This window comes from Perna viridis, chromosome 3 (assembly GCF_037379345.1).
Source record: "Perna viridis isolate PV_CMFRI_1.1 ecotype Kerala chromosome 3, ASM3737934v1, whole genome shotgun sequence".
In the NCBI taxonomy this organism is placed as follows: Eukaryota; Metazoa; Mollusca; class Bivalvia; order Mytilida; family Mytilidae; genus Perna; species Perna viridis.
In genome coordinates this window covers 24441569-24468616 of record NC_142447.1, presented here as the reverse complement: position 1 = coordinate 24468616, position 27048 = coordinate 24441569, and the positions used below count along the sequence as shown (strand labels likewise).

Here is a 27048-nt window from a genome sequence, read left to right as displayed (position 1 = left end):
CTTTTCCTCTATTTTCAAGCTAATAATATGTATAACTCCATGTTTTAACGCTTTTTACTTTTTGTAGCTTTAAAAAATAAACTTAAAACTATATCTGGATCATCCAGCAGATCATATGTCATCCAGTAACAAATCAATGCAGTTACTAATTGTAGTATCCTGATATTGTTAAACACTAAAAGTCCAGTTTTAAAACTTCAGAACAAGCAGAAAATATATACTTTTATTGTATGAGAACTTGCGATCAAGTTCATATTCTCAAAACTGTACGAATGAGGAAGTATGTGCAGATCGCTGATTGGTTATGTTTTGGATATCACATGCACCACCAATAGACAAAATTGTATTTTTAGTAAAGCCTGGTTTGAGATATTACCTGTGACGTGAAGTTATCGTATAGGTTTTAAATACTAGTTTGTAGATTTTAGTTTAAATACTACCTAAACAGCCAAGGACTGTCGAATGTGTACTTTCTAACTTCCTCGTTGAGACATATGTGACATTTCACCCTTTGATCAATGGTAAGAAAAACTACAAGCATAAATTAGAATATAGGGGTATTTGTTCATCTATTGTATGTTCTTCTTAAGCATGCTTTCAAAAGACAGTTTCGAAAATCCTTTAAGAAGTAACATATTTATCCTTTTATTACTTAAATTTCTCAGTTGCCAAGAGAGCATTGACGATGCCAATGACTGTCTTGCTTTCAACCAAATAGAATATTTCCCTTACGGCAGCATTTCTCAAGGCTATCTCCTGATTTAATGATGGTTCTGGGACTATGCAGGTTTATCGATGAATATTTTCAAGCTTGATATGAGTTTAATAATGTGTGTATCATAATAAAACTTCCTCCTCGATTGAGCCTTTCATCAAATTCAAAGTATACATACATGTATTGTCTGTACTTAGAAAGTATATCGTTTTCAGTTACAAGTATTTTGATTTATTTCATCCGGTAGAAATCCCCACTGGGTAGGATGACAACAAACCATATTTGGCAAATAATACCTTATGTAGAGTATTAATGAGTGTGTTATTATTTCGTGGGAGTTTCGGTTGTACTACCAGTATGTCAATGTGCTGTATAGTTTCATGTGCATTTGTTTTTAAAAAGTCTCTACAAATTTGGTTATTAAAGTTTGTTGTGACCTAACATACTTTCTTGCTTCCTGTCTAGATAAATAATCGAGGGTATATCAACTGTACAATATTAGAGTATTTAGGTCAAGCAATAGGCATGTCAACTGCCAACTTGTCCCAGTATATACGAAGGTGTCAGTGGTTCGTTCGTTTTTTATCCGAATGATGTCTTTTTTCATTTACTTTTTAAGGTCTTTCCCTGCATGGGAAGACCTTAGTATTTTTCAAAGGCTTTTTTTTTATCATTTGCAAAATGTTCTTTGACATAGAGCGCCCCGTGCAGGTCCGGGTGTTAAAAGAATAGGCCTGCAGCAGCGCTAAGCTTGTCGTAAAAGGCGACTAAATAGTGCTCAGAAACCTAGCCGGGGGCTAGGCGCTCTGCCCACAGAGCAACTGGGATGTGTGCCCCAGGTGGTGGAATGGGGTACCCCTGGCGTGTTACATGCTGGGGTTGTCAGGCTATAATACGGAAAACCTGACCGCAAACCATAGTGGTGCACCGTGTTGGGAAAGATGCCACGTTCCTCGCACGTTAAAGAACCCTGCTGTGGTATTCGATAGGAGTAGGAACCTTTGCGCTCCGCCACAGGAGGCTGGATTGCCCGACCTTACCCATCCCCTCTTTTTCCAGTGGCAACCAAAATTTGTCGACCCTATTATCCTTGTGACCCATCCTTTTTTTTTTCATTTCATGTTCATTTTATCATCCATTTCATGTTCATTGTCTGAATATAGCTGAAATATTGCTGCTCGGACGTTAAACATGGTCCCCACCAACTCATTTTTCAGGTTATCATGACCATATTTAGTGAACATGTAGATGTCATCAGGTTCAGTTAGATTGTGACCCTACTAAGGATTGCATTACCATCTTTAAGAGTTATGTCCCTTTGAAACAATTTCATTTAATTCCTCATATCTTAAAAATCATGACAGACAGAATAAATCTGGAAACGGTTTCATGTACATAACCAGACGGCCTCATTAATAAACATAAGTCAGTACTTTGTTATCAAACCATACGGGAGTTATATCCCTTGAAATATCGTACTAAAGTTTTAAAAATTTATATTTCGAGAACCGCCACTTGTAGAGACGTAGGACGTTCATCAATAATCTTTGGTCCATGTGACCTTTTATTTGCACCCAACGTCAAAGGTCGCAGAGTGCTAGTTTTTTAGCTCACCTTGCCAAAGGCCATATGAGCTATTGCCATCACTTGGTGTCCGCCGTCGTCGTCGTCGTCGTTAACAATTATACAAAACTCTTCTCCTCTGAAACGACTTGACCAATTGGTATGAATGTCCCTTGGGGTATCCTACATAGAACTGATGTGGGGATTTTTGATCCGTCGAAAAAAATTGCCACCGTCCCTAAGAATAGAACATAGGGGTCAGACAGTAGTTTTTCGCATATATCTCCAAAACCATTAGGTTTAGCCAAATTCTGAAGGTGTAAAACTGTTTTTCATGATGAGATCTACCCGTGGTCAAATTTTCGTTTTAATCCGTTACAATGTAAGTAATGTTGGAGTTATTGGCCTTTTTGACGGTTTTTTTGTGCTATTTTTAATGTTATTTCTTTCAAAAATCTTCTCCTCTGACACTATTTGACCAATTGGAACCAAACATGGTATGAATGTTCCCTCGGGTATCCTGCATAGAACTGATGTGGGGATTTTTGATCAGTCGAACAAACATGGCCGCCGTTACTAAAAATAGAACATAGGGATCAGACAGTAGTTTTTCGCATATATCTCCAAAACCATTAGGTTTAGCCAAATTCTGACGTGGGTAAAAGTGTTCAGCATTTTGAGATCTTTCCGTTGACCTTTTTTGACGTTTTGTTTTTTGTTTTTTTTTTGTTTTTTTTTTGGAGCCGAATTCTTTCAGTAGCTGAAATGATCCTTATTTTTAGAAATACAAAAGTGTTCAGGGATTTTGTCAAACGACTCTTTGTTAGAGTTATTGCACTGGAAAGAGCAAAAATGATGTTTTTTTTTTACAGTTTTCAGCCAATATCTTGAAAACTATGATAGACAGAAAGAAACTCTCAATTGCATAAATGATTCCTATGACAAGTCTTACCAAAATCTTCTTGAGTCAAAATTGTTGGACAACTTCTGGTTAAATTTATTGCCTTTGAAAGGCAAAAGTCTATACCAGGTGAGCAATTCAGGCTCCTGGGAGCCTCTTGTTTTAATTCCAACATTTATTTTGACACGGCACTGTTTCGTCATCTTTCAAGATATCATTACAAAATTTGTACCATCGATAGACCTCATTTAGGACTTTTACAGGATAACCCTTTGAAAAATTTCATCATCTATTGTAGAATTTATCTCCCGTTTAACATGGTCGGCATGGTCCCCGAACTCATTTTTCAAATTTATAATTCGAGAACCGAAAATTGTAGAGAAATGGGACCTTCATCAATTATCCTTGGTCCATGTGACCTTTCATTTACATCCAAGGTCCTAGGTCAAAGGTCATAGAGTGCTAGAAAGCTTTCTCACTTTTCTCACTTACAGGCCTTGATATTAAGTAAACGATAAGAGATAAGTGCGTACATGCAGCGTATGAAATGACCTTCTCGATAAGCCATTAATTTTGAGACCAAGTTTACACATATCAGACCATCTGTTCAAAAGTTATGATGATTTTAATGTTTTGCAGAATCCGCTTTGTGACCTTGACATAATTTTTTGACCTTGACCTTGTTAGTTTCATGAAGTTCAAGTAATCCTAAGATTTATGTAACTAGTTTCATGTTTCTTCGACTTCCGGTTCCGGAGTTTGTTATTGCATCATATTTAAATAATCAGTGTGCTCAAAATAAGCTCTGCAATTGCCCAAATTGTTTTTTAATTTTGTTGCATATGTTCTGTAGATTATCATATTTTTCAGATTTGAGGTATCTTGTCTGCTTTGGATCTATTGAAATTTTAGTTTTTTCAGAGCGAGGGTATAAATTTTAAAACCCACAACAAGTGATCAGTACACAAAATGAAAGATCTGCTCAAGTATACCTCTTTGACACAATACCAAGGATCAATATAAAAAACCAAAGATACTACAACAACTTAAAATTTTCATATTTTCCAATAGTTTTATAAATTTCATCAATACCTACTTATAGATTTGATATTACATCGTTTTTTTTTCCAACTTCGTCGAAGGGGGTCATGTGATATATTACTTTGAAGGTCTAAATGAGTACATTTCAAAAATCAGAGTTTCAACCTCGATAAGCAATACATGTTCGAAGAGAAGGGTCATTAAGTGCAAAAAATTGAAGTTCTTAGAAGGTAATATGTTTGCATATCAAATGAAAGGTCTTAAAAAGTACATGCGAAATATCGATGGTTTCTCCCGAAAAAATGAGTTGGATAAGGTCAATGAGTGCAGAACTTAAGTTTTTTTTATATGGTTAGGTTGTTGCATATCAAATTAAAGGTAATAATGTGTACATCTCAATATCAAATATTTTTGATACTTTGATACTTAAAAAGAACCCAGTTGGGATTAATAAGTGCAAAATGCTAAAGATCAACGAAAGTAGGGTTGTTGTATTTCTAATGAAAGGTCGTCAAGTTCCCATAACAAAAATAATGTTGGAAACATCAACAATTGCATCTGACTAGGTTACCAACTACAAAAATCAACAAACTTTTGTAGCAGGTAGCATGTTATGTATCAAACCAAATATCTTTACGTGTTTATTTCAAAGAGATTTTTTTCAACAAACAATTGACATACTAGTTTTACTTGATTTTCTGTTGTGCTATAGAAATCTAATGTTTCCTCTATAGCTTTCCATACATTTTGGACTACAATAGATCGAAGTCTCCGTAATAACGAACTCAATATATTGTGTTTTTTAATCAAACTGGCCTTCTAGCATTTCCTAGATATTCTTGTAAATTTTGTAGACAAATACAGATTACTATCAAATAGTACGCCAGCAAATCATATAGAAATCTTGTACAAATTTCTGTTTTAACGTCTTTATGTTATGTTTATTTAAGGATTAGAGTAGGTATTGATATTAATGTGGTAAGTTAAATGATAATAAAAAACGTACATTTACTTAAATTGTAGGCCATAAAAACATACATGTCCATTTGTTTCACACAAGCAGTGCTTTATTGTTTTACGATCCATGCATGAAACGAATTGATGTGAAACATAAATACATACAGTCAGTCATGATCAATACTTAATTCGAGGATAAAAATAGATAACTATTGGCCTTTTTATTGTCTTATGAGACATGCTTACGTTGCGGGTGTAAAGAACCAACCATTTTTTTTTCTGCAAAATAAGAAAAAATTAGTCGGTCGGAACCTTTGACCTACTGTTTTGAAAGACTTTGGTTGCGGTTATTTTTAAAGCTTTTTAGAACATGCACTTTATTTGTTTAAATAAAATTTGGCATGACCTAAAGGACTTTATTACTTCCTGTCTAGATCAAGGCTTTATCAACTGTATACTATTTAAGTATTTAGGCCAAGCAATAAGCATTTCAACTGCGAATCATTACTTTAATTGTAAGCCATATAAACATACCTGTCCACTTGATTCGCATACAAATTTAAGCATGAACTATCATAATTCCCATCTATCTCGTCTACTCAAACTCAATTTTCAGATTCCTTGACCTGTTTTTATACGAAATTCATGAAAAAATGATTTCTCAAAGAAATGTACTAATAAATGAATACTCTAGTTTTTATTTTGTATATAAAGGGCTTAATCATCTAACTTATTTGTCAAAATAAAGACAACATTTTGTCCATTGTGATCACATGTTTTTCAACAGACAGCAAGTCTACTAATGCAAACTTTTTTTCTCCCTCTACTTGGCGACCTGCCCCCCTACTCTTATGATACAAACTTCTTAGTGAGGCTTGTTTAAAAAAAAGAAGGTCCTTTGCCAGATCCTTTAACCTTTATTTCTGCTAAATTGATATACTACTGAATAATCCAGTATTATCGATTTTTTTACGTCGCGTCTGTCGCAAAAAACTGAAGATAAAAGGACACTGTCTCGTGTCTTGGCAATAACCTTCCTTTAGCCCATGTGTATAGAGTTTTCATTACACAGCTCATAATTATGTTATGTCTAAACCTGCCAATTCTTACCCTCCTAAACTTCAAGTACGAATAAGCTACTGGAACAAGATTACATGTATGTTGACAGTAGACTAAAGTTATCAAGGTCGACATCATGAACTCGTTGATTGTTATGATATGGCGATCGACATATACCCACCTAACATACACTAATGTCATATATAAAATAGAGCTTTTCGCAAATGTCGGTCGTAAAAAAACTTGGTAGGATAATTTTTTATTTGGGACCAAAAGTCAAATTGACTGTACGGAAATTATGTCGAATTTTAAACAATTTTGGCTCTCATCAACAAAATATTTTACAGCGTTAATAGTTCTCTCGCTAGTCAATCATCAACATCTGAGATATGATTTTTTTTAATTAATATTCCTGTCATATGAATTGGTCATTTTATGTGAAAAGTGAAAATTCCATTTATTCAGCTTCAAATTCCTCCGCGCGCCCTATCGTTGATATTTATATATTGCCAGTAATGGGTATTGAAGGACGAATCAGAAATTTTTTGTATCATGCAAAAGTAGCAATGAACACTTTAATATTAAAGCTGTTAATGGGCTCATAAGAGGGTTACCACAACACGCTTTCAACTAAGTATATATGTCAACCTCTTAATTCGATTTTCTCCCCTTAAAGGAATCCCTCTTCATGTACATCTAAATATAATGCATATTCTTTCGGTAATTTTTCATCAAAATCCATTGAGTGCTTAAGGAGGAGATGCACTCGTTATTTATAGCGAGTACACTCTCAATTTGGATTATCTCCCCTTGTATGAATTGAACAGTAATATTTCTTTCATGTTGATACCTTTTCATCGAAATCCATTGATTACTTGATTACTTAGAATGGATGTGCTTTAAAAATGGACAAGCAGACGGATGGAACATAAAAAAGTCAAAGTGGCTCCTACATTGTTTTGCCTTGCATTCTTTAAGGGTTGTTGGAACATATGGACGGTAATATATCTGCTTTCATTTAATGTGTTAAAAAGTTTTGAACGAAAGAACAAAAAAAAAATATTTTCTTGCAATCTATTCACTTTCATGACATTTTTATTTGGATACTTTAATCATTTTTCAACCGTTGCCCATTTTGTTGGCTGTCCGATTTTAAATTTCAGTATATTTGCACTGCAGTCGACGTCTTTGTACACAATAGTTCAGGATATTTATCTTCATTCATGTGTATCTAGACTTAGTTTCGAACATTTTTTATTCTATTTTGCAAGCGAAATACAAATAACACTTGTGTTGTTACTAGCTAATAAGGAACTTTTAGGTATAATCAACAACCAACATAAAATTATGGTCATTGTCGAGTACTGAAAATAAAGACATTTCGGTGTGTCATACATTTTGATTGGTTTCACTTCACGCATACTCTCGATGCTCCGTCTGTATTTGTAACACATGTCAGGGCAAAGTTTAACGTATCAGTAGGCGTTTTAAGACAGAAAAAAGATTCATTTGCACACATTTTATCACGGTGTGTGAATGTAAAAAAAAACTGTATAAAGCAAATTTTGCTCTCAAATGCAAAGAGTTTTTAAATTTTTTGTGTTTGTTTTGTTTTGCTTCCATGACATCTTCTTCACTTTATGTACTTTTTAATAGTATTCTGCATCGCATTTTGCTATAAAAGGGTCTCGAATATGGATTGAGGTCAGTACTGGTGCATTTGGTATGTGTTTTTTTTTCTGTCAAAGGATACTTAAAAAATATCGGTAACATTTAACCATACAGGTACTCTTAGGGGATACGAATTTTTTATGAACCGTATTTTGAAATCGATTATCAAATTATTTCCTACAATATTGCATCAGTATCCTAAGCAGTTTTGTTGTTTTGCATAAGGGGATTATTTCACGTAATGAACGTTTGATTCATATCCGATTTTGTTTAGGGTGTGGATATTTCAATCTTGAGGCTTTTTTCTTTTATAAGTTTCAACGATATTTTTGTCTGTCTACATAATACAATTATATCAGCTGCATGTGGATGGAATCTCAGCTTGACGGAAAATAGACTGTGGATAGACTCAGACTTTTCACTAATAATAATACCAAAACATAAAGCCTGTTCCGTAAGAAGATTTGACATTTTAGGCTTAGGGACAGGATTATATCGGCGATACAAACGTCAGGAAACCCGTGGACAAATCAATACCGGTAAGAACAAAAGTACAATAGGTGTAGAACAAATCACACATACACACACACACACACACACAAAAAAAAAGATATTATACGCAGAAACCGAACATAATGAGCTCCCTTGATACTGATGTAAAGTAAGGTGCTTCAAGGGGATAAGGAGTTCCTCTTTTTTGTAACTAAAGATACCTGTTGTGCTGTGCAGTTCGTTGAAGGTTAAGTCTGCTGATAAAAGAGGAGCCTGCTGTTTGTCGAAGGTTAAAGCCGGTGGCGGAGGAGGAACCCTGCTATTTGTGGAAGGTTAAGTCCGCTGGTGAAAGAGGAGCCGTGCTGTACGTTGAAGTTAAATACCGCTGGTGAAAGAGTAGTTGTGCTGTCCGTTGAAGGTTAAGTCCTCTAATGAAAGAGGAGCTATGCTGTTCATTGAAGGTTAGGTCCGCTGGTGAATGAGGATATATATGACAGATGACAAGTTGTTTTTCAAGCTGGAAACGGACAACATGTGACCGTCAATCAGTTCAAATTTTTTGTAATGACGGTATGAATCGTAAGGCGTCATAATTACTGAGCCATATCTTAAAAATCATTGTTTTGTGGACACACTTCTTTGTTTAACAAAACCCATACACATTTTACACTGTCTCTATCTTTCAATGCAAAAACAAAAAATGTTTTGGTTTTTTTTTCTTATGTGTAGAAATTAGCATAAATTATACATATTTATTTGCTGGAAAGTACAAGCAAGGGGTTTGGACTCAAATTATCACATCATTATTGATGTCCTCTCCCAAAACTCTTTACAAAATGCACTATATAAATATTGAGACCAATTTTCAGAGGATGTAGTATATGACTGGTTATGTTTGTAGTATTTCATAACAAATACTTATTGTTTGCAACTTTCAAGAAGAAATCAGAAGGAAGTTATCATTTACGGCGCGTGTTTCAGCGATGTGGAAAACTAGACCGACTGGACGTATCCCTGATAATTATGGCCTTTGATTGAAAACAAAAAATCAGGAAAATATCATAGACGACATTAAACAATATACTGCTCAGTATAGTTGTACCTTGTGTGCTGTGAATACGATGATTCCTTTGATACTTTTTCATGGTTTATTTTATAGGCAAGTACCAATTTGCAAAAGTACTATTCTAAAAGTTTCTCGTTGAAATGTGTTTGTACGATATAAATCTTACAGTAGAAACTATAGTACAGCTGATCAAAGACGTCCACGACTAGAAATAATAGCACAGCCAAAATGTAGGGATACATTACCACTCTTCTTTTATTTTTTTCTTTGTCATCAACGGTGCACATTGATTATATACAAATTGAGGATGTACACCTACTATAAATATTTGTTATGATGAAATTTTATTAACTTTTTCCTATATTTTAGCATGTTGAACTTAGCCAATTTATGTCACTTTGTTGTGAGTGGTACCTACTTTGTGTAATGTGCATCTCAATAAGTATTAAACCAATGTTATTTTCACACTTTGCACTTTATTTATAAGTACATTGAACATCATCAATGTGCACCTCATATAAAGGAGAAATTTGATACAATGTGTAATTTAGAAAAAAATTTCTACATTTTTAACTATTAACTATTCAAATATTGCTCCGTATAATAGGTTTGATCTGTCTTAACTGATACCAATTGTAAGCTTTTTTCAAAGCTGGATGCGGATTTAATTAAAGCTTCTTTAAAATGGGTGTGTCAATTTAATCCCTTTAAAGAGTCAATAAAAGGGTTAAGTCAGTAACCCTTAATTTCCGATGATATTGGTAGATAACTCTGGAGTTGGCCCAGATTCTATAAGCAACAGAATGCTTATTGCTGTTAAAAATGAATTAGCAAGACCCCTATGCATGCTCTTCAACAAATCATTAAGATTTCATACGTTTCCATCATATTGGAAATTAGCACATGTTATTGCCCTGTATAAAAAGGGAGACAAATCAAAGGTATCAAATTATAGACCAGTTGTTTTGTTGAGTTGCACAAGTAAAATTTTAGAAAAGATAGTTTATAAACCTATTTTTAACCATTTATTTTTCAATAATCTTATCTATAAATTTCAGTCGGGATTCTTACCTGGTTTTTCTACAGTACATCAATTGATTGAACTTTATCATGAAATTTTGGTGTCTTTAGATTCTGGTCAATAAACTTGCATTACGTTTAGCGATGTTAGCAAGGCTTTTGATCGTGTTTGGATTAAGGGATTGATTTTTAAATTAGAACGATATGGTATCAAGGGTAATATATTAAAGTGGCTTTATAGTTATTTAGAATCTAGAAGACAAAGGGTTGTTCTCATTGATGGAAAATCAACCGTAGGCTCATTGTATGCTGGTGTACCACAAGGATCTGTATTAGGACCTCTTCTTTTTGTTGTATATGTCAATGACATATCTGATAGTATGATTGGGCTTTGTAGATTATTTGCAGATGACACTTCTATTGGTCATGTAGCCAATGATGAGGAGACACTTGTCAATATGACTAATATGGACTTAGAAAATATTTCTACTTGGTCTAGTGAATGGCTGGTAAAGCTAAATCCTGATAAAACTGACATTATGGTATTTAGTACTTGCAACAGAGCTACTAATATTGTTTTCACATTTGATAATTCTTTCATACAACCAGTCGAATCACATAAACATCTCGGCTTGGTATTTAGCTCTGATTGCAAATGGACAAATTATATAGATATTCTAATTGAGAGAGCTTCTAAGCAACTCATTGTATTACGTAAATTGAAATTTAAGCTGGATCGAGAATTCCTCGAGAGGATCTACTTTACATTTATAAGACTGATTCTAGAATACTCTAGCGAAGTTTGGGATAATTGTGGATTAGTCAATTCAGATAGAATTGAGAAAATCCAACTTGAAGCAGCCAGGATAGTTACGGGTTTAACATCATGTGCTAGTAGAGATTCACTTTATCGAGAGACTGGTTGGGAAACATTAAAAGATAGAAGAGAAAAAAAAGAAGCTTCTTTTGTTGTTTAATGTGATTAATGGACATTTTCCTGAATATTTATCAGATTTACTTCCCCCATTAGTATCTGAGATTTCAGTGTATAACTTACGCAATAACTGAAATTATAGCGTCCCTCCAACTAGACTTTCATTGTATCAACAGTCATTTTTGCCAGCTACATTGAGCCTATGGAACAATTTGGATATCTCCTTACGAGAATCACCTTCTTCTGATACATTTAAATTACGTTTAAAATTAAAATATCGTAATAACAATTCTGTTAATAGGCCATCACCGTTTTACCTCATTGGTAAACGATTCATGAATTTGACTCATGCACGAATAAGAAATAAGTCTAGTGCTTTGAAAAACGACTTATTTAGAGCACATATTATTTTTGATAAAAGCTGTTCTTGTGGAGCTTTGACAGAAGACGCAGAACATTTTTTTCTCGTCTGTCCAAATTTTACTGTGCAACGAAACATGCTTTTTCAAACTTTGACTGGTCTAGGAACAAATATTTGTCTCAAAACTCTGCTTTTTGGAGATGATAATTTGAGTTACGAGTTTAACTCATTGATTTTTAGTTATGTTCAAACGTTCATTGAAGCTACTAGGCGGTTTTTACGTAATATAATGTCGTTACATTCAGCTCGTAGGGTATATCGTGAACACTACTTGTGTTTATTTTTATCATGTTCCACTGCAACATTGATGCATGTGTGTCTTGAAAAATTCAACTTATAACTTATTTAAACATAATACAATCCAATCAATTTGAGTAAATATGTTTCGATATCCCTGTGCTTAATCCCCAGTGCATGCAACTATGTTTATGGGTCACTACATATTTATTTGTCTCTATAGTAACTTCGTAAATAATACTATTTATTGTAAATGTCATAAGTATGTATCATTCAAATGTATATATTAGGAGAAGGCATCGATAAGTTGTACAACTTGTGTCTAATCAAATTGTCTTTGACAATAAAATATGTTTAAATTCAAACTGTGAAGTCATTTCAGAAATTCCAAATAAAGAGGCGTATTCTAGTCATGATAAAAAGTACACACACGTTACTAAAGTATACTATTCCAACAGAACTTATTTTGTCTTTCAATTCTCTTCTAGCGTGAAAGTGTCTATCTGACAGAGTTGACCATCTGAGCGAAGCTAAGCACACCATCATTTCTTGGCATCATGTGATTCAATGAAGAGAAGCCAGTCATGAGTGATATCTACGCCAAAATTCCGCAGCCTCTAGCTAGTATAGGTATGCCTTCATTTTTTTTAAAGAGGTGGAGGTGTGATTTGGGCTTTGGTAGTAAGGGGACTTTTGAACAGTGATCGATAAATTACGAGGTTTCGAAACCGTATGATAAATCCCTCAGAGGAAATCCGTTAAAAAGAGAAAATATACAAGTTGACATCAATACAAAATACCTGTGTATAATGTTGTTTTGGGGCCAGCAGCAGATTTAAGTAACTTAGGGGCGAAAGGAACCTGTCCCACCAAAAAGTACCATGGCAGTATGGCATTTTCAAACACGAATTAATTTAAAATTGAGCAGCAAACTATTCAATATCAATAATTTTTTTCGAGATGACTTATTTGACGAGAGCGTGAGCCTTTCGATACAGTTGCTTACTCAATGAAACCCATTGATGAAATATATGTATATTACATTACACCTGGTGTGGCTAGAAAATCAAATTTCAGTGTATTTTAATGCACCATAATGTCCTGCCGAACCACCGGCTATTTATTACTTTCGCCTGAAATACATGTATCAGAAATTTGAGATAAAAGTGGGCGAGTGATATTTTTGTATTGTTCTGTTTTCCCTTGTATTAATTAAATCTAAATTTTGATACCTTCCTTGATTTTTCAAATTTTTAATGTTTTATCGAGGTATTGTTTCTATGAGTATTTTATGTCTTAGATTCACCTTTTACTGCCTTTTGTATATGTAAATAGCTTTTTGTTTTAATTTCATTATTTTATGAAGAGACTTTGATCTTGCTTTTAATATTTTCATTTTGTTAAATGTTCTTGCCGTGATATGACCCTGGTCGCCGAAACGGCATTACAAACTACCAATCAATCACATTATAGACAGAACTATAATTACAACGGTTTTATTTTTATATCAATTAACATAATAAGAAACTGGCTCGTTGAAAGAAGAGAGAAAGAAAGTGGTAATGTTTTTCATGTCTAGAGTCTGTAACCGCAAGTACAAGTACAACTTTATAAACCTTCTTTTTAACTTTGACAAAAAGTAGTATTAAAAGTATCATGATTAATACTAATGATATACTTTCAATGAGGTGACTAATTTGAAATATGAATGCGCAATTCACATGTTTAGAGTCAAAGTGCATTTGAGGATGAATCTTCAATTTGTGAGGCTACATACAGTACTCCAATTAAGTATAATAAGTTTATTTTTTCAGTGAGTGATTGACAGGATTAAAGTCCGAGTGCTTCTGAAGGGGGGTTCGTTTTGAGAGGTTATTCACAGTACTTATTGTAAGCGTTATAGTTCGTTTTTGCCTACTATCAAATTAATAAAACAATTAGTGACAAAAGCTACGTTTTCTGTTTGCATAAATGCACAATTATTTCTCTTTCTTTTTAACTATTTTACCACTCTGTAATATACAGTCATTATACCACCATATATGAAGTTTGAGGGCTATATTTAGATTTCAGTCGGTCAGCCTGTTCGTCTGTCAGTCGGACTGTTCGAAATACTGCTGTCCGCAACTCCTCCCTTGTTTGTCCTCGCCGTTAGGCGACGGAGGGACTAATTATATTCAAATTTTGACTGATCTTTCAAAGATTCAGCTATTGACTTGGACATTTTCAGTTGTCCTCAATAACGTTGTCGTCAAGATTCAGACAGTAGATTATTTAGGCAAAGTTATGATTCCTTTCTTCCTTGATGAATACTATCCTGCAGATGGGGTATCAGTCATATTAAGGACATGTCTAGTAAACTCAAAACGTTCGTCGGCCATTTCAGTTTTAAATGTAGAACTTTCATAATTTATCATATCTCTTTGTACCCCTTAGGTTGTCAAGATCTGTTGAAACAACCTATATCTTATTGTGGGTGGGTGAGAAAAAGACATTTAGCCAGCAAGTTAAAGCTTTTTAGATGTAAGTAGAATTCAGTTACTAGTAATAAATTTACTTGTATACAGACTTCATTCAGAACAAAATGGTACATTTGACCATGTCCTTTTATTTCGTTTCGTATCGTCATTTTTTTCATTCCTTTGTCTTTGGTAACATACCATCGGCTTCTAATATTTTTTACCCTTCCTATAATTACGTTTCTTCGAAAGTTATAAACAACCGCAGTCATCACATGAACGTGGTCTTTTTTAAGTTTAGGAATGAATTTCAAACTTGAGTATGGAATTTAGTTATTAGCGCGCTTTTTTCCCCTACAATTTTACATTGATTCAATCTTGCCTTTTTATGTATACATGCATATACAACAAACACAGTTTTATTTAGAAATTATTTAAGATTCGCTAATTATTGCACGTTTTAGAATTTCTTTTTCGTTTCCAGGGCCTAAAGTCTACATGGTTATAAGCACTGGATGTGTTTATTACTTCCGAAATGAATACTGCAAAAGTCCGGCGGGGAAGTTTTCATTGTTCGGATTTAATTCGTATGTATGCAATAATTATATCAACACTTGTACCAATGTTAGATTCCCAAATGAAAAGCCTGCGTGACTCTTCTTTATGTGAGAGTCGTGTATTTAACTATGGTATACCGAAATTAAGAATTTTCACAATTTGTCAATCTTTGATTTTTTAACCGTTGGGAACTAGGCCACAAATACTCAGCCACAGAACAATGCAATTCTCTTAATATTTTTTTTCTTTCTAAGATCGTTCGTAACAAGCCCAAAAACACTCAGCCACAAAACAATGCAATTCTCTTATTTTTTTCTTTCTGAGATCTAGAAGATATTATCGACGGATTGGTTTTGAATAGATAATCCACGAAAACATTGCGATTTTATGAACTGTTACAGTAGTTTTTTTTAATACACACAAAAGGAGAATAAATTTCAATTTCGATCAAATGTTTATTTTAGGATTTGGAAAATGGATTCATGAAAAAAAGGTCTTTAAAATTGCTATTTTTATTTAATTCCAAATTAAATGCGAATGTGAAACATGAATTTGTTATTAATTTATCAGTGTAACAAGAGCTATGGATGTAAGAGTTGCAGAAGCGTACTATCCATTTAAGATCGACCATACCCATAAAGAAGAATTCAAGTCCTACTATTTTGCATGCTCTTCTGAAATGGAAATGAAGGTATATTTACTTTTTGGTACTGCAAAGTGCATACACACACACACACACATACACACTGCATGTGTTAAACAGGTCCCATTTTTTTAAAGACACAAATGCTTTCTCTTTAATACCTCCTGAATACATATAATATAACAATTATGGTATTGGTTTGGTATTATGTTTCCCTCTAAACCTAAAACCTGAAGAAAACACTTGACGTCCAACAGATAATTTCAAGTATTGTATTTTCATGATCTATACAAAAGATTAAGAGTGAATTAAAAAGGGCTCGACTGCACAATTTTGAACTAGACTAGAAAAGAGAGTATCAAGATACTATATGGCATATTGCCCTTTGCAATGCAAAAGAGGGAAATTTATAAAATTACATACAGTAAGATGAATGGACAGAAAACTTTTGAAGATGGAAAGAAGGAAAAAGGGAAGCAAAACAGAAAGTATATTTTCATAGTTTCCTTCTTTGTTTTGTTCTTGTATTTGTAAGAGTGCAGTTGTGTCAATAGGAATTATGCGTGATGCATTGTAAATCGCCAAATAAACATATTCACTATTAACATGACACAGTTACCTGTCTTTTTTTTTACAAAAACACCAAAAAAAACTACATATCAGATCTTTCAGATTATGCAAATACTTTTATATTTATTTTTTTATTATTATCATGTTTGACCGATCTAGAGTAGATCACGTAGAGTTATGTTATACAAGTAACTACGTCGTTTAATGTCAAAAAGGCGATTCATATCGACATTTGTTCATTAATGTGTTTTATCAGCAATGGATGAAGGCAATTAAGGAGGAATTGAAGTTGGCTAATAATCCTGCGAAAAGGGATGGCGATTATTACTACACAGAAGGGTTTACTAAGATGTAAGTTGTATTTGGATACTTTTAGATGTACCACATTTTAGACCAAAGCAGAATAAAAAATACTGTGATTAATAAAAATTATGAAACACAAAAATATTTCACACATGGTCTTGCAACACATATGAGCATGTAGTTCAGGGTTCATGTGGCAAAATGGAACACCCATTCGGAACATCCGGTGTTCCGTTGAAGGCTTACCTTTACTTCAAGTGTTTTCCCAACTTCAATTATCATTGTTTAACCTCAACGAATTCAAGCATTAGACCGAATCATTTTGAATACATTCATCGTCGTATTGTTTTTATTTCTTTTATTTTAATTTTTCTGTAATTATCTGTTTTGATACACACAATTGTTTGGAGAGGACTCACTTTAAAAAAAATGTTCACCATTTTTTGTGACATTTGTAAACTTATGTTTGGATAGATTGAAGACAGAACAAACTCCTGAAGCTCAGGGATATTCCAATGATAGTGGGTTTGGTCACTCAGCTGATGGAGATACAGCAAGTTTGACTTATAAAGACATCGAAGAGAGCATTTACGATGATCCTTATTCTTTTAAACCACCAGAAGACTATGGTCTTTACACCAAAAAAGCTGATGAAGGTAAAATTTCTGTTTACCTCAATTTTGTCTACGGTGATTAATAAAACTAAATGTTTTTATGTCACCTTATATGGTCATGGTTATGGGTTTTTTTAGGGGGAAATTGTTTGGTTTGTTTTTCCTCCCAATTTTTTTACTTTCGTTTATTGCAATGTTGGAACACATTTTATATTTGCTTTGAGTAGCAATGAATAATTGATTCTTAATTTGTTGCATCAAATTCGTGCTGAAGCTTTGTGCATTTGGATAATATTTTATCCTTTAATGTGATTTGTTAAACATGACCTACAATTCTATAACAAAAATAACTTGTCTTCTAAAATGATTAAATTTTTCTCAGCTTCTGACGATGAAGACATACCAGACAACCCTCCACCAATTCCCCCGAGGGCTGAACCTTCATCAGGAGGAAAGAAAAAAGAGAAAAAGAAGAGAAAGAAAAAGAAAAAGGAGTCTTCTGGAGATTTGCCTGGTACGTTTCTTTCATTTATTCTAATTATTTCAACATGATGATTCCATCATTTAAAAAAAGGACAAGATTCATAAAGGACAAACTTCTTGTACAATGAAATATTTACCTTAGAAATACTATAAATTGTTTAAATAAGTATCTTCGTGTATGTCAGAAATGATTTAGTAGTATATTTTGAATAAAGAATAATTATACATCTTTGATTTGATTTGATACTGGTAAACTCTAAAAGTGGGAGACAAAACAGGAATCTTTATTTGACATTTTTATATTTTAGATGTATCAAAAATGTCAGTTTCTAGATCTGAAAGTGCTGCAAAAGAAATGGCTTCAGCTTTGACAGTAAGTTAAATTGTCTGCCTTTCCCCCTTTTGTGTTAACTACCTAAAAACAATACTAGAAAGACTTAGATTTGGTCTAGCTGTGTGCGAACGTCACGTGGTGTAGAATTGCAGCTAGAGCCAACGTTATGTGAAACATGAAATGCTTGCGACCTTTTGTCTTACCCTGAGAGTTTAATTTTGATATTGTTAAACTAATTGCCCGAACGTCGTTCGTTGTATGCTCGATTTATCAGGTACGTGTAAAAGACAGTCATTTTGTTGTTCTTATAACTATTGATTCCGACTTTTATGACCATCTTAGGATAGTCTTAGGACATTCATTTTAGCATTCTAACTTCGGAACGAATTTTTGGATATGTTGTAAATTAGGATTTACTTTAACAAGTGTATAAATGGTAGCAAATTTTTGTTACTCCGACCCTCATTTTTCCGTGAACGTCCTTTTTCCCAGAAATTTGATATTGAGCATGGTTATATAAATTTAGAATAATAATGATATGTTTATATTTTTATCACAGAAAGAAATAGAAGGCCGTTTTGAAAAACAGTAAGTGTTATATACATATATTTTTTTTCAATAAACGAGCATCTAAACCATTACATTGAAGTCAATATTTTACAACGAGTATGTTAAAATATTGATTTCATGAATATTGGACAAATTAAAATGACCTGGACCATGATTTTGCGTAATTTGAAGAATTGCCTCGTCATCAACACCTTTCCATACAGGATAAACTCACTTCACTCGAAAACTAAATCTAGTTCATTTCTAAATATAATCTATCGGACACTAAATCTATGTCATCTATCTGACATCTGTTCTATATACACCCACAATATTCTTTTTTTTCACTTTGAGGAGTGCATCAGGAACTGACTCGCCATCAAACAGTAGGAAACAGTCTAACGCCTCCCAATCATCTTTCGAAGAGGATCAAAGGAAGATGTCCTTAGTGTCCGATCTGGGAGGTGATGATATTGATGAGGTATTAATTTTAATAACCTATAGCCAACTGCAGTTTAAAGTTGAATTGGTATAGTTGATGCGTGAAAAATTAGCTCCCCGGCTGTATATTTGAAAAAAAAAAGAAATGCGCTGCAAAGTATGCAGTTCTTATCAATGGCAATTAGTACGCCTGTTTTCCGTCGAAATGCGTAACATTTCTTTCTTTATTTTTCTAATTTGAAATTTTAAAGCATGATTTTGAAGATATACAGTTACTTTGATAAGGGAACTTTAAATTGCACTCTCTTGTTTAAATTATGGAATTTCAAGCAAAATTTGGGATAATTATCGTCTGGATATTCTCCTACAATGAAAGAATTTTCTCACGGGTGGCATGAAGACAAAAAGCCATTTTTCATTACAAATATTTTATTGATCTAAATCAAATGGATTGCACAACAGGCTATGCCTATATATATCCTCTCCAATTACAAGATGGTGAATACAAGCTAGAACATCATTTTTAATATAAGAACACTGATTACTGGTAAGTCCATTAGCAAGCCTACATTTGTCTATATTATTTAATCTATAATAGTGTGCCAATGGACCTTCAGTTTCATACTATGCAGATAATACTAAAGTTAATTCATAAATTAAATTCAGTATGATATATACAACCAAACACAAAGTTGTATGCAAGATTGTTGAATAGTTTCAAGTAAGATTTTTTTTATATACCGGTAATGTGAAAAGAGGGTGAATTCGAATAAACAGAGAAAGAAACAAGTTCTATGTTCTATGTATTAAAATAATCGAAAAGGTTAACTTTAAAAAGAAAATCAAAACAGAAATACAAACAAAAACAAAACGATGAAACAAAAAACAAAAGGAGCAATCAGAACTTTGTATCATCGCATCCATTAACCATGAGCTTGAGAATTTAAATGTAATATGAGAACAATGTTGCATATGAAAACAAAATTGTGTTGATGAATGAGATCTACATTCGACAATACATACTATTCAAATCGTTTTAATCTGCTATATAAATGTATACACTACTTGTGATGACAATTATATTATCGTCTGGAGACAGGTCACTTAAACCACAAAGTAATGTTGGTAAATCAACTGTAATATTATCAAAATATATAGGGCCATGAAATAATTTCATGCGTTGTCTATCGTGAAGTGGACAAACATAAAAATAGTGATAGTTATCGTCAATATCATAGCCGCATTCACAAATGGAGCTCTCAGAAAAGTGTGACCGGTACAGATGATCATTCAAATTGCTAAATTCATTACGAAGTTGACAAAATTCAACTTAGGAGGATCAACAGAATAATGACTGGGGGAGGTGGCCGTCAGATCACCTTTTAGTTTATTCTTGAAAGAAGACGTGACGTCGTTTTGTGTGTTCTGATCCAAGTTGTTCCACAACTCAAAGGCATTAGGAAAGAAGCTATGCTTATATGCCTGATTTTGACATTTAGGAATATTAAATAATCTCGGGTTCCTGAGAGGATAGTTAACATCAGTATTGACGAAAGATGTAACATACCTTGATAAGTAACACGGGAGGTACCCACCAAGGGCTTTATGAACAAAAATAAGCTTCTGCTTTTTGCGTCGTTCCCTCGTGTAGTCCCCATCCAATTTCATTATAGAGTTTTACTCGAGATGTGCCCGACATCTTTGTGCATTGTTGGTTGTCGGAATTTCCAGGACTGAAATGAACATTAAGCCTAATGTACAAACAGATATTAAGAAATCAATTCATTTAAAAAGCAACCCTTCCGACATAATTATGAATAATTCGCATATAAGGTGAGATTGTAGTCTGGAAAGTATTTCTGCTCAAGGGTTGTTCTTCTATGTATATTCCGTGTGATCGTCGCTGTTTTTATAAACTGTTAGTAAATATATATCACTTTCCATTTGGTTTTTGTTTTTATCTTAATATACTTTTGTTTGAATCTTTCCAAACAAGCCTTGAAATGATCATTCTTGCATCAATGAACATTTCTGGAAAGTTAATAGACCGCGCGTACACGTGCTATAAATGTTGTTACACATTTTTTTTTCAAACAAGCAAATGAGTCTTTCATTTCAGGACTTTATCTCGCCTAAGTTTGATCATTTTTTTTGTTAAACCTTGAATAAGAAAGTGCCAATTTTTCAATTTCAACAGTATCTTAATTAATTAGTCATCAACCACAAAAATATGCAGGTTTCATCTAAATTCTTAAAAGTTTGAAATTGACCAATGAATATAAATCACAAGACGTACCGTATTATGTGAGTTTTATTTGGTGTTAAAGGATACGGGGTGCATGCCCATAGGAGTCATGGCTTCCAGTTTTATTATTTGCCGTAAAATGAAAGAAATTAATATTTACTTGAAATTTGAATGCTTCACATTTCCCTTACTTTTTATTGCACTATTCATTGATATATAATAATGTTGAATATCCTAGCCTAAGTCTTAAAAAAACCGTCATATCCTCTGTTCTACTCACACAATGTAAGCGGCTGGAATTCCATTCCTCCATACCCCAACAGATGACACCAAGTCAGAAAATAGGTCGCCAGACAACCTCTAGCACTGCTGGAGTACCCCTCTTCATGTTCAATGGATTGCCTCTGACTTAAGGTTCCATTAAATTCTACAGACACCAGTGTTATTAAAAGATACATCTTTTATCAAATAGGAAGATGACGATGACCCTGATAACTATTGGAACAAAATTTATTATGATGGTGACCGGGATCATACTGGCGAGTAAGTTTATTATATTATTGTTGACCTCGGTTAATTGTAAAATATTGATTTGTAGAATAGATTCAAGATTTATCTGTTGTGTGTGATTCTGTTTGGTATGTCAATATTTGTAGTTATGGCATGTCATAGAAAACCTTGTGTTTTTATTCTTAAATATAACTAACTGAATAAGGACACTTTAGACAAGCATTCATCGATTCATCCATGTCAATTTGAAGAAATATCTTTTTTTTTTATTTGGCATATTGCAACATATAAAAATTGTACCAGAAAGACAGATAGTAATTAACTGAATAAGGATTTTTTTCTAAATTACGGGAAAAAAGTGTTACCTAATTTGCTCTGATATACTAAATTGTTTAAGGTAGACCTATCACAACGGATAATTATATATATATATATATATATATATATATATATATATATATATATATATATATATATATATATATATATATATCGTCTTTAAATGATTCACAATGAACTTTAAATACAACCATGTGTAGTAAAATTACACATATTAATTTAAAAAAAAGCCTCCTTCAACGGGGATAATTGGCGGGAAAATGGTCTATATTGACTGAAATGGGAATTTTAAAAGTTTTCAAGTTTTAATATTACAAGAAGAAAAAACTCCGGTGATCCTCCATTTTCTATTGAAATCTAGAAAACTGTCAGAAAAGTGTTTTTTTTTTTTGGCATATTTTTATGAAATTTTATTGACCAGTTTTTAAAAGTTTGCAAAATAGTGAAAATTCTACATAAATTGTTAAAATGACCCATATTTAGGTTCAATTATCTCAAAATTAAGTGTGCTGTCCTTTGTATTTTATATTAAAATTTTACTTACATTTGGTCAAGGTCATCTTTCAGAAAGTGGATGAAAATCTTGATGTTAAAAATATTGGGTGTGATCTACCATAAGTGATTACACAATTAAAACAAAATTAAAAAAAAACAGAAAATTAAAGAAAAACAGAAACGGAACAACATGGATTTATTCATAGATGGAACTTAAATTACCAGGAATATAAAACATATCTAAGCTAAAAGTACAATAAAGACAATATTACTTACCTAGATATGTGTTTTATTGTTGCTTCATCCTAGGTTAATAAGAGACCTTGGAGAGAACGGAGTATACTTGGTCCGGGATAGTGGGGATGGTGGTGGACAGGTACACTGTATTATCTATACACTAATAATTTAATATGATAATTTTTTCTGTTAAAAAATGTGCCGTTGTTTTTATTTTTTCTTGGATACAAATTTTCCTATCACGTGATGAGTAAACAAGACCATGAGCTTTAAACCATGCCCCTTTTAGCCGGACTATTTTTACCAATGAAATAATCCTGTCTGAAAAATATGAATTTATCATAGTTTTTTGCCTAAATATTAAATTATAAGGAATGAAACCAATATCTGATGTTTGATTTACACAGAACATAAACCGCACAATAGTTTCCTCAAACAGTTAATATTAGGAAATTTATCACTTTTTTTCCCATATATATTACATATCTACTTTACAAGACTGCTAATATAATTTCTTTAAGTTTTCATTTGCCTTGTTTTACTTTATCCAAAGATGTCTTCTTAATTTCAATATCTTATCAACAGGTGCTGGTTGTGTTTGCAGAAAATATGCCGAAAAAGTACAAGATACAAAACAAGGTAGATATATGTGATGTATGCAAAATGTACAGAAAACATTGAATAAAGTCATTTGGGGCAATCCCTGGTCATTCAAGATAAAGCATTGGGTTACATCTAATATAGAATTATTTACAAATGATTTCGTTGTTTTTTGTAAGCTATGAATAACTTGGATACATGTAACAGCAACTGAATATTTTCAGTTTGAAATACAGTATCATTATTTACATGAAGCTGTTGTATATATTACTATGTAGTTAAGATTTATGGAGTTTTACAAAATTCAATTTGATTTTTTTTCCAGGATGGCAAGTTTTTCTTAGCTCAAGCAGGACCCCATGAAGATTCCTTAGAGGAGTTATTGTATGAATATTATAGTACTGACTTACCAAATACCAAAGTTAAATTAAGCACTCCTTACCAACTTCATCCAAAATATAACTGTTAGGTGTCAAGTTGTGGAAACAGCAATATTGTGATAATTCTTCCAGAGAACTGGAGATGATATTCAAATGGTCGTATGTTCTTATCAGATTTTGATAGCAGTTGTGACTTATGACTAGAATTACTCTGGACATGCCAAAAATGAACTTTGTTTAGAGCAAATACATTGATAATCATAATGGGATAAATTTGTCATCCCTTGATGAAATGACGATTACCTGATGAACTGTCTTAGGTGTTTAACTAGTAATTGACAAGGGTATTTTAACTTTTTTATTATTCTGTATGTTCTGATAGAAAGTTTTAAAACTTATTGTCAATTGTCTATTTCATTTCCAAAGCCAGTTCATCACGTAATCATGGTAAGTAATCAAGGAAAGATCATCAATATCCCCTGATCATCATCATTGTTTGCACTATAAAAGTACACCTTCACCAGTATTCATTTTGCTTTGCATAATTGTATACAGTCAATACAGTAGTTGGTTTTACTTGAGATGATAGCATTGATATTTAGTAATGTACATATAATGGTATGACATTGAATTAAGTATATATGATTTTACATTCCATATTGCATGTTACTCCAGCAAAGCTAGAGGTTGTTTGACAAGCTATTTTCTGACTTGGTGCCATTGGATTATGGAGGAACGGAATTCCAACCTCTTACTTTGTAGGAGTAATTGCATGTATGACTATTTTGTCTCCACTTGTAGAGAATTTCATCACAGTCATCTAAAGTAAGTTTAACCATCACTTCATATTCCACTGTCTTAAACACTATTTTGGTTAAATCATGCATGTTTGTAGGTGTTAAGCATAAATTCAGAAAAAGGGGAAATTTCAGTTCTCTTATTTTTTTCTTCTGGCGATATAGTGTCTATACAGAATTATGATCCTTTGTTGTATCCTCAAGTTGTTCAACCTGCAGTTATCATGTGCTATCTTGTAATGCATATTTAAGTACCATTCTGTGTAAGAATCAGGCAATGGGTGGCACATCATTTTCCCCAATTTAGTCATATTTTCCTAAAATATATTCATCTAGAAAACAATCAAAAAGCTATTTAAGTTTATCCTGAAGCACCTGTAGATATTTTTTTACTGCTTATATAGGGAAAGAGTGCAAGAAAATTTTCCTATCATTTTTCTGTAGTGCATTTCAACTAAATTTAACGTATCAATATCTTAAACAGGCAAATTTTACTACCACTTTGATGGTTATTTCTGGTGGTAATCAGGTATAATTAATTGGTTAATGCAATAAAATATCTACGTTTTTTCCTTTCATGTGCCACAACTTATATACATTTTGCCAAATTCTTAGACGGAGAGGTACTTAAGTCATTTTCCATGGAAATGGAATAAGAGCAAGTTCATATATGTCTTACAGAAGTTATAAATTATCATTGATAATGTGATTGTGACTTATGTTGGGACCAACATTTCTATTTCATGTCTTCTTGCCTTGTGTAGTTTGCTTCATATACACAAAAGAGAAAAGTATTTTGACATTTGTAAAATACCTTTTTTGAAAATTTTATTCAATGAAATAACTGCATACCATCCTCATAAACATACTTTTTGTTAAATATCCTGGATATTCTAACAGATTTTAAGATTCTTATTGGTGTACAGGCACAAAACAAGACATGGAGTTAAACTTTGAGAAACTTTTTTGATTGGTTAATCAGACAAAAAGGGGAAGATAACTCATAAAACTTGTTTGCACTGTGAACTCTTGAGCTCATGGTAGAAAAGATGCTGAAAAAGGAAGGTAACTAAATAAATAAACTTGCATGAACTCTATTATGAGCAAATGAGTTGATTAAAGCACATTTTATAGTTTTAATGGTATTATCTCAATGAGGTCCTGAATTATTGTGAAAATTCAATACTTTTATAAAGAAGAAATAAAAGAACAAAAATAATGTATCATATAATAATGAAATGAAATAAGCTTTAATATTAGAAGTTGCTAAAGTAATTTGAAAGGAAAACAGAATTGGGGAATGTTAACTACTCTCACACTCACTGATAGATTGAATGGCACATTTTTGTTTTTATCAAAACACATTAAATTAGAGGATGAAAAATTTTCAAAGATCAGACATTTTTAATATTATGCGTCACCAAGAAAACAGAGGAGCATGTTTCTAGCATTTGGTCTGTATCTTTTTGCCTGTTTGTTACGCCTAAGGTCTTTTCTTTGTATCAAAGATTTTTTCAGTCTGAAAATGGAGTCATATTAGAATGATATTCTGTCCACCTGGGATTGAACTAAGGAAATATATTTCATTTTATGGGTATAGATTGTACTGTGTGCTTCATCAGTTGCACAGATGCTACTTTTTTTTATTGTAGTATTATTTTGTATTTTAATGTTTAGCCCACCATGCTCATGTTACATTCAAGATTTGCTTTTTATACATATGTTTCGTTATCAAAATAAGTTTTAGTGATTAAACTGTATCATTTATTTATATTATATAAAATATTTTATTGAGAATGGTTTAAAATTTTATTTTTTTACTTCCAAAATGGCATTTACCCATGTCATTTGTAGAAAAAAACTAAAATGGAATCAAAAGGAATCAGTAGTGATAGACTACCACCATGGCCAAGTAATGGCATGAAATATCATAGATTATTGGTAGAAGTAATGACATGAGATCTCATAGGTTCTTGGTCCAAGTAATCACATGAGATCTCATAGGGTCTTGGTCCAAGTATTGGCATGGTATCTCATAGGTTCTTGGACCAAGTAATGGCATGATCTCATAGGTTTTTGGTCCAAGTAATGGTATGAGATTTCATAGGTTCTTGGTACAAGTAATGGCATGAGATTTCATAGGTTCTTGGTCCAAGTAATGGCATGAGATCTCATACGTTCTTGGTCCAAGTATTGGCATGAGATTTCATAGGTTCTTGGTCCAAGTAATGGCATGAGATCTCATATGTTCTTGGTCCAAGTTCATAGGTTCTTGGTCCAAGTATTGGCATGAGATTTCATAGGTTTTTGGTCCAAGTAATGGCATGAGATCTCATAGGTTCTTGGTCCAAGTTCGTAGGTTCTTGGTCCAAGTATTGGCATGAGATATCTTAGGTTCTTCGTTCAGGTCAGTA

The 27048-nt window shown here is 32.8% G+C and overlaps 2 protein-coding genes across 2 annotated transcripts; both read left to right on the top strand.

The window, feature by feature from the left end:
• Nucleotides 1-378: 378 nt before the first annotated feature.
• LOC148621547 (uncharacterized) lies at nucleotides 379-26431 on the top strand. The gene is made up of 15 exons (XM_088576047.1): nucleotides 379-521; nucleotides 12566-12707; nucleotides 14514-14600; nucleotides 15021-15123; nucleotides 15665-15785; nucleotides 16564-16658; nucleotides 17085-17266; nucleotides 17607-17738; nucleotides 18016-18080; nucleotides 18601-18629; nucleotides 18945-19071; nucleotides 21749-21819; nucleotides 22930-22996; nucleotides 23443-23496; nucleotides 23783-26431. Exons 2-15 carry the CDS (start codon nucleotides 12662-12664, stop codon nucleotides 23924-23926), a joined length of 1323 nt encoding a protein of 440 aa, XP_088432173.1. The 5' UTR covers nucleotides 379-521; nucleotides 12566-12661; the 3' UTR covers nucleotides 23927-26431.
• LOC148621548 (uncharacterized) lies at nucleotides 10754-11604 on the top strand. The gene has a single exon (XM_088576048.1). It carries the CDS (start codon nucleotides 10866-10868, stop codon nucleotides 11460-11462), a length of 597 nt encoding a protein of 198 aa, XP_088432174.1. The 5' UTR covers nucleotides 10754-10865; the 3' UTR covers nucleotides 11463-11604.
• Nucleotides 26432-27048: the final 617 nt, after the last annotated feature.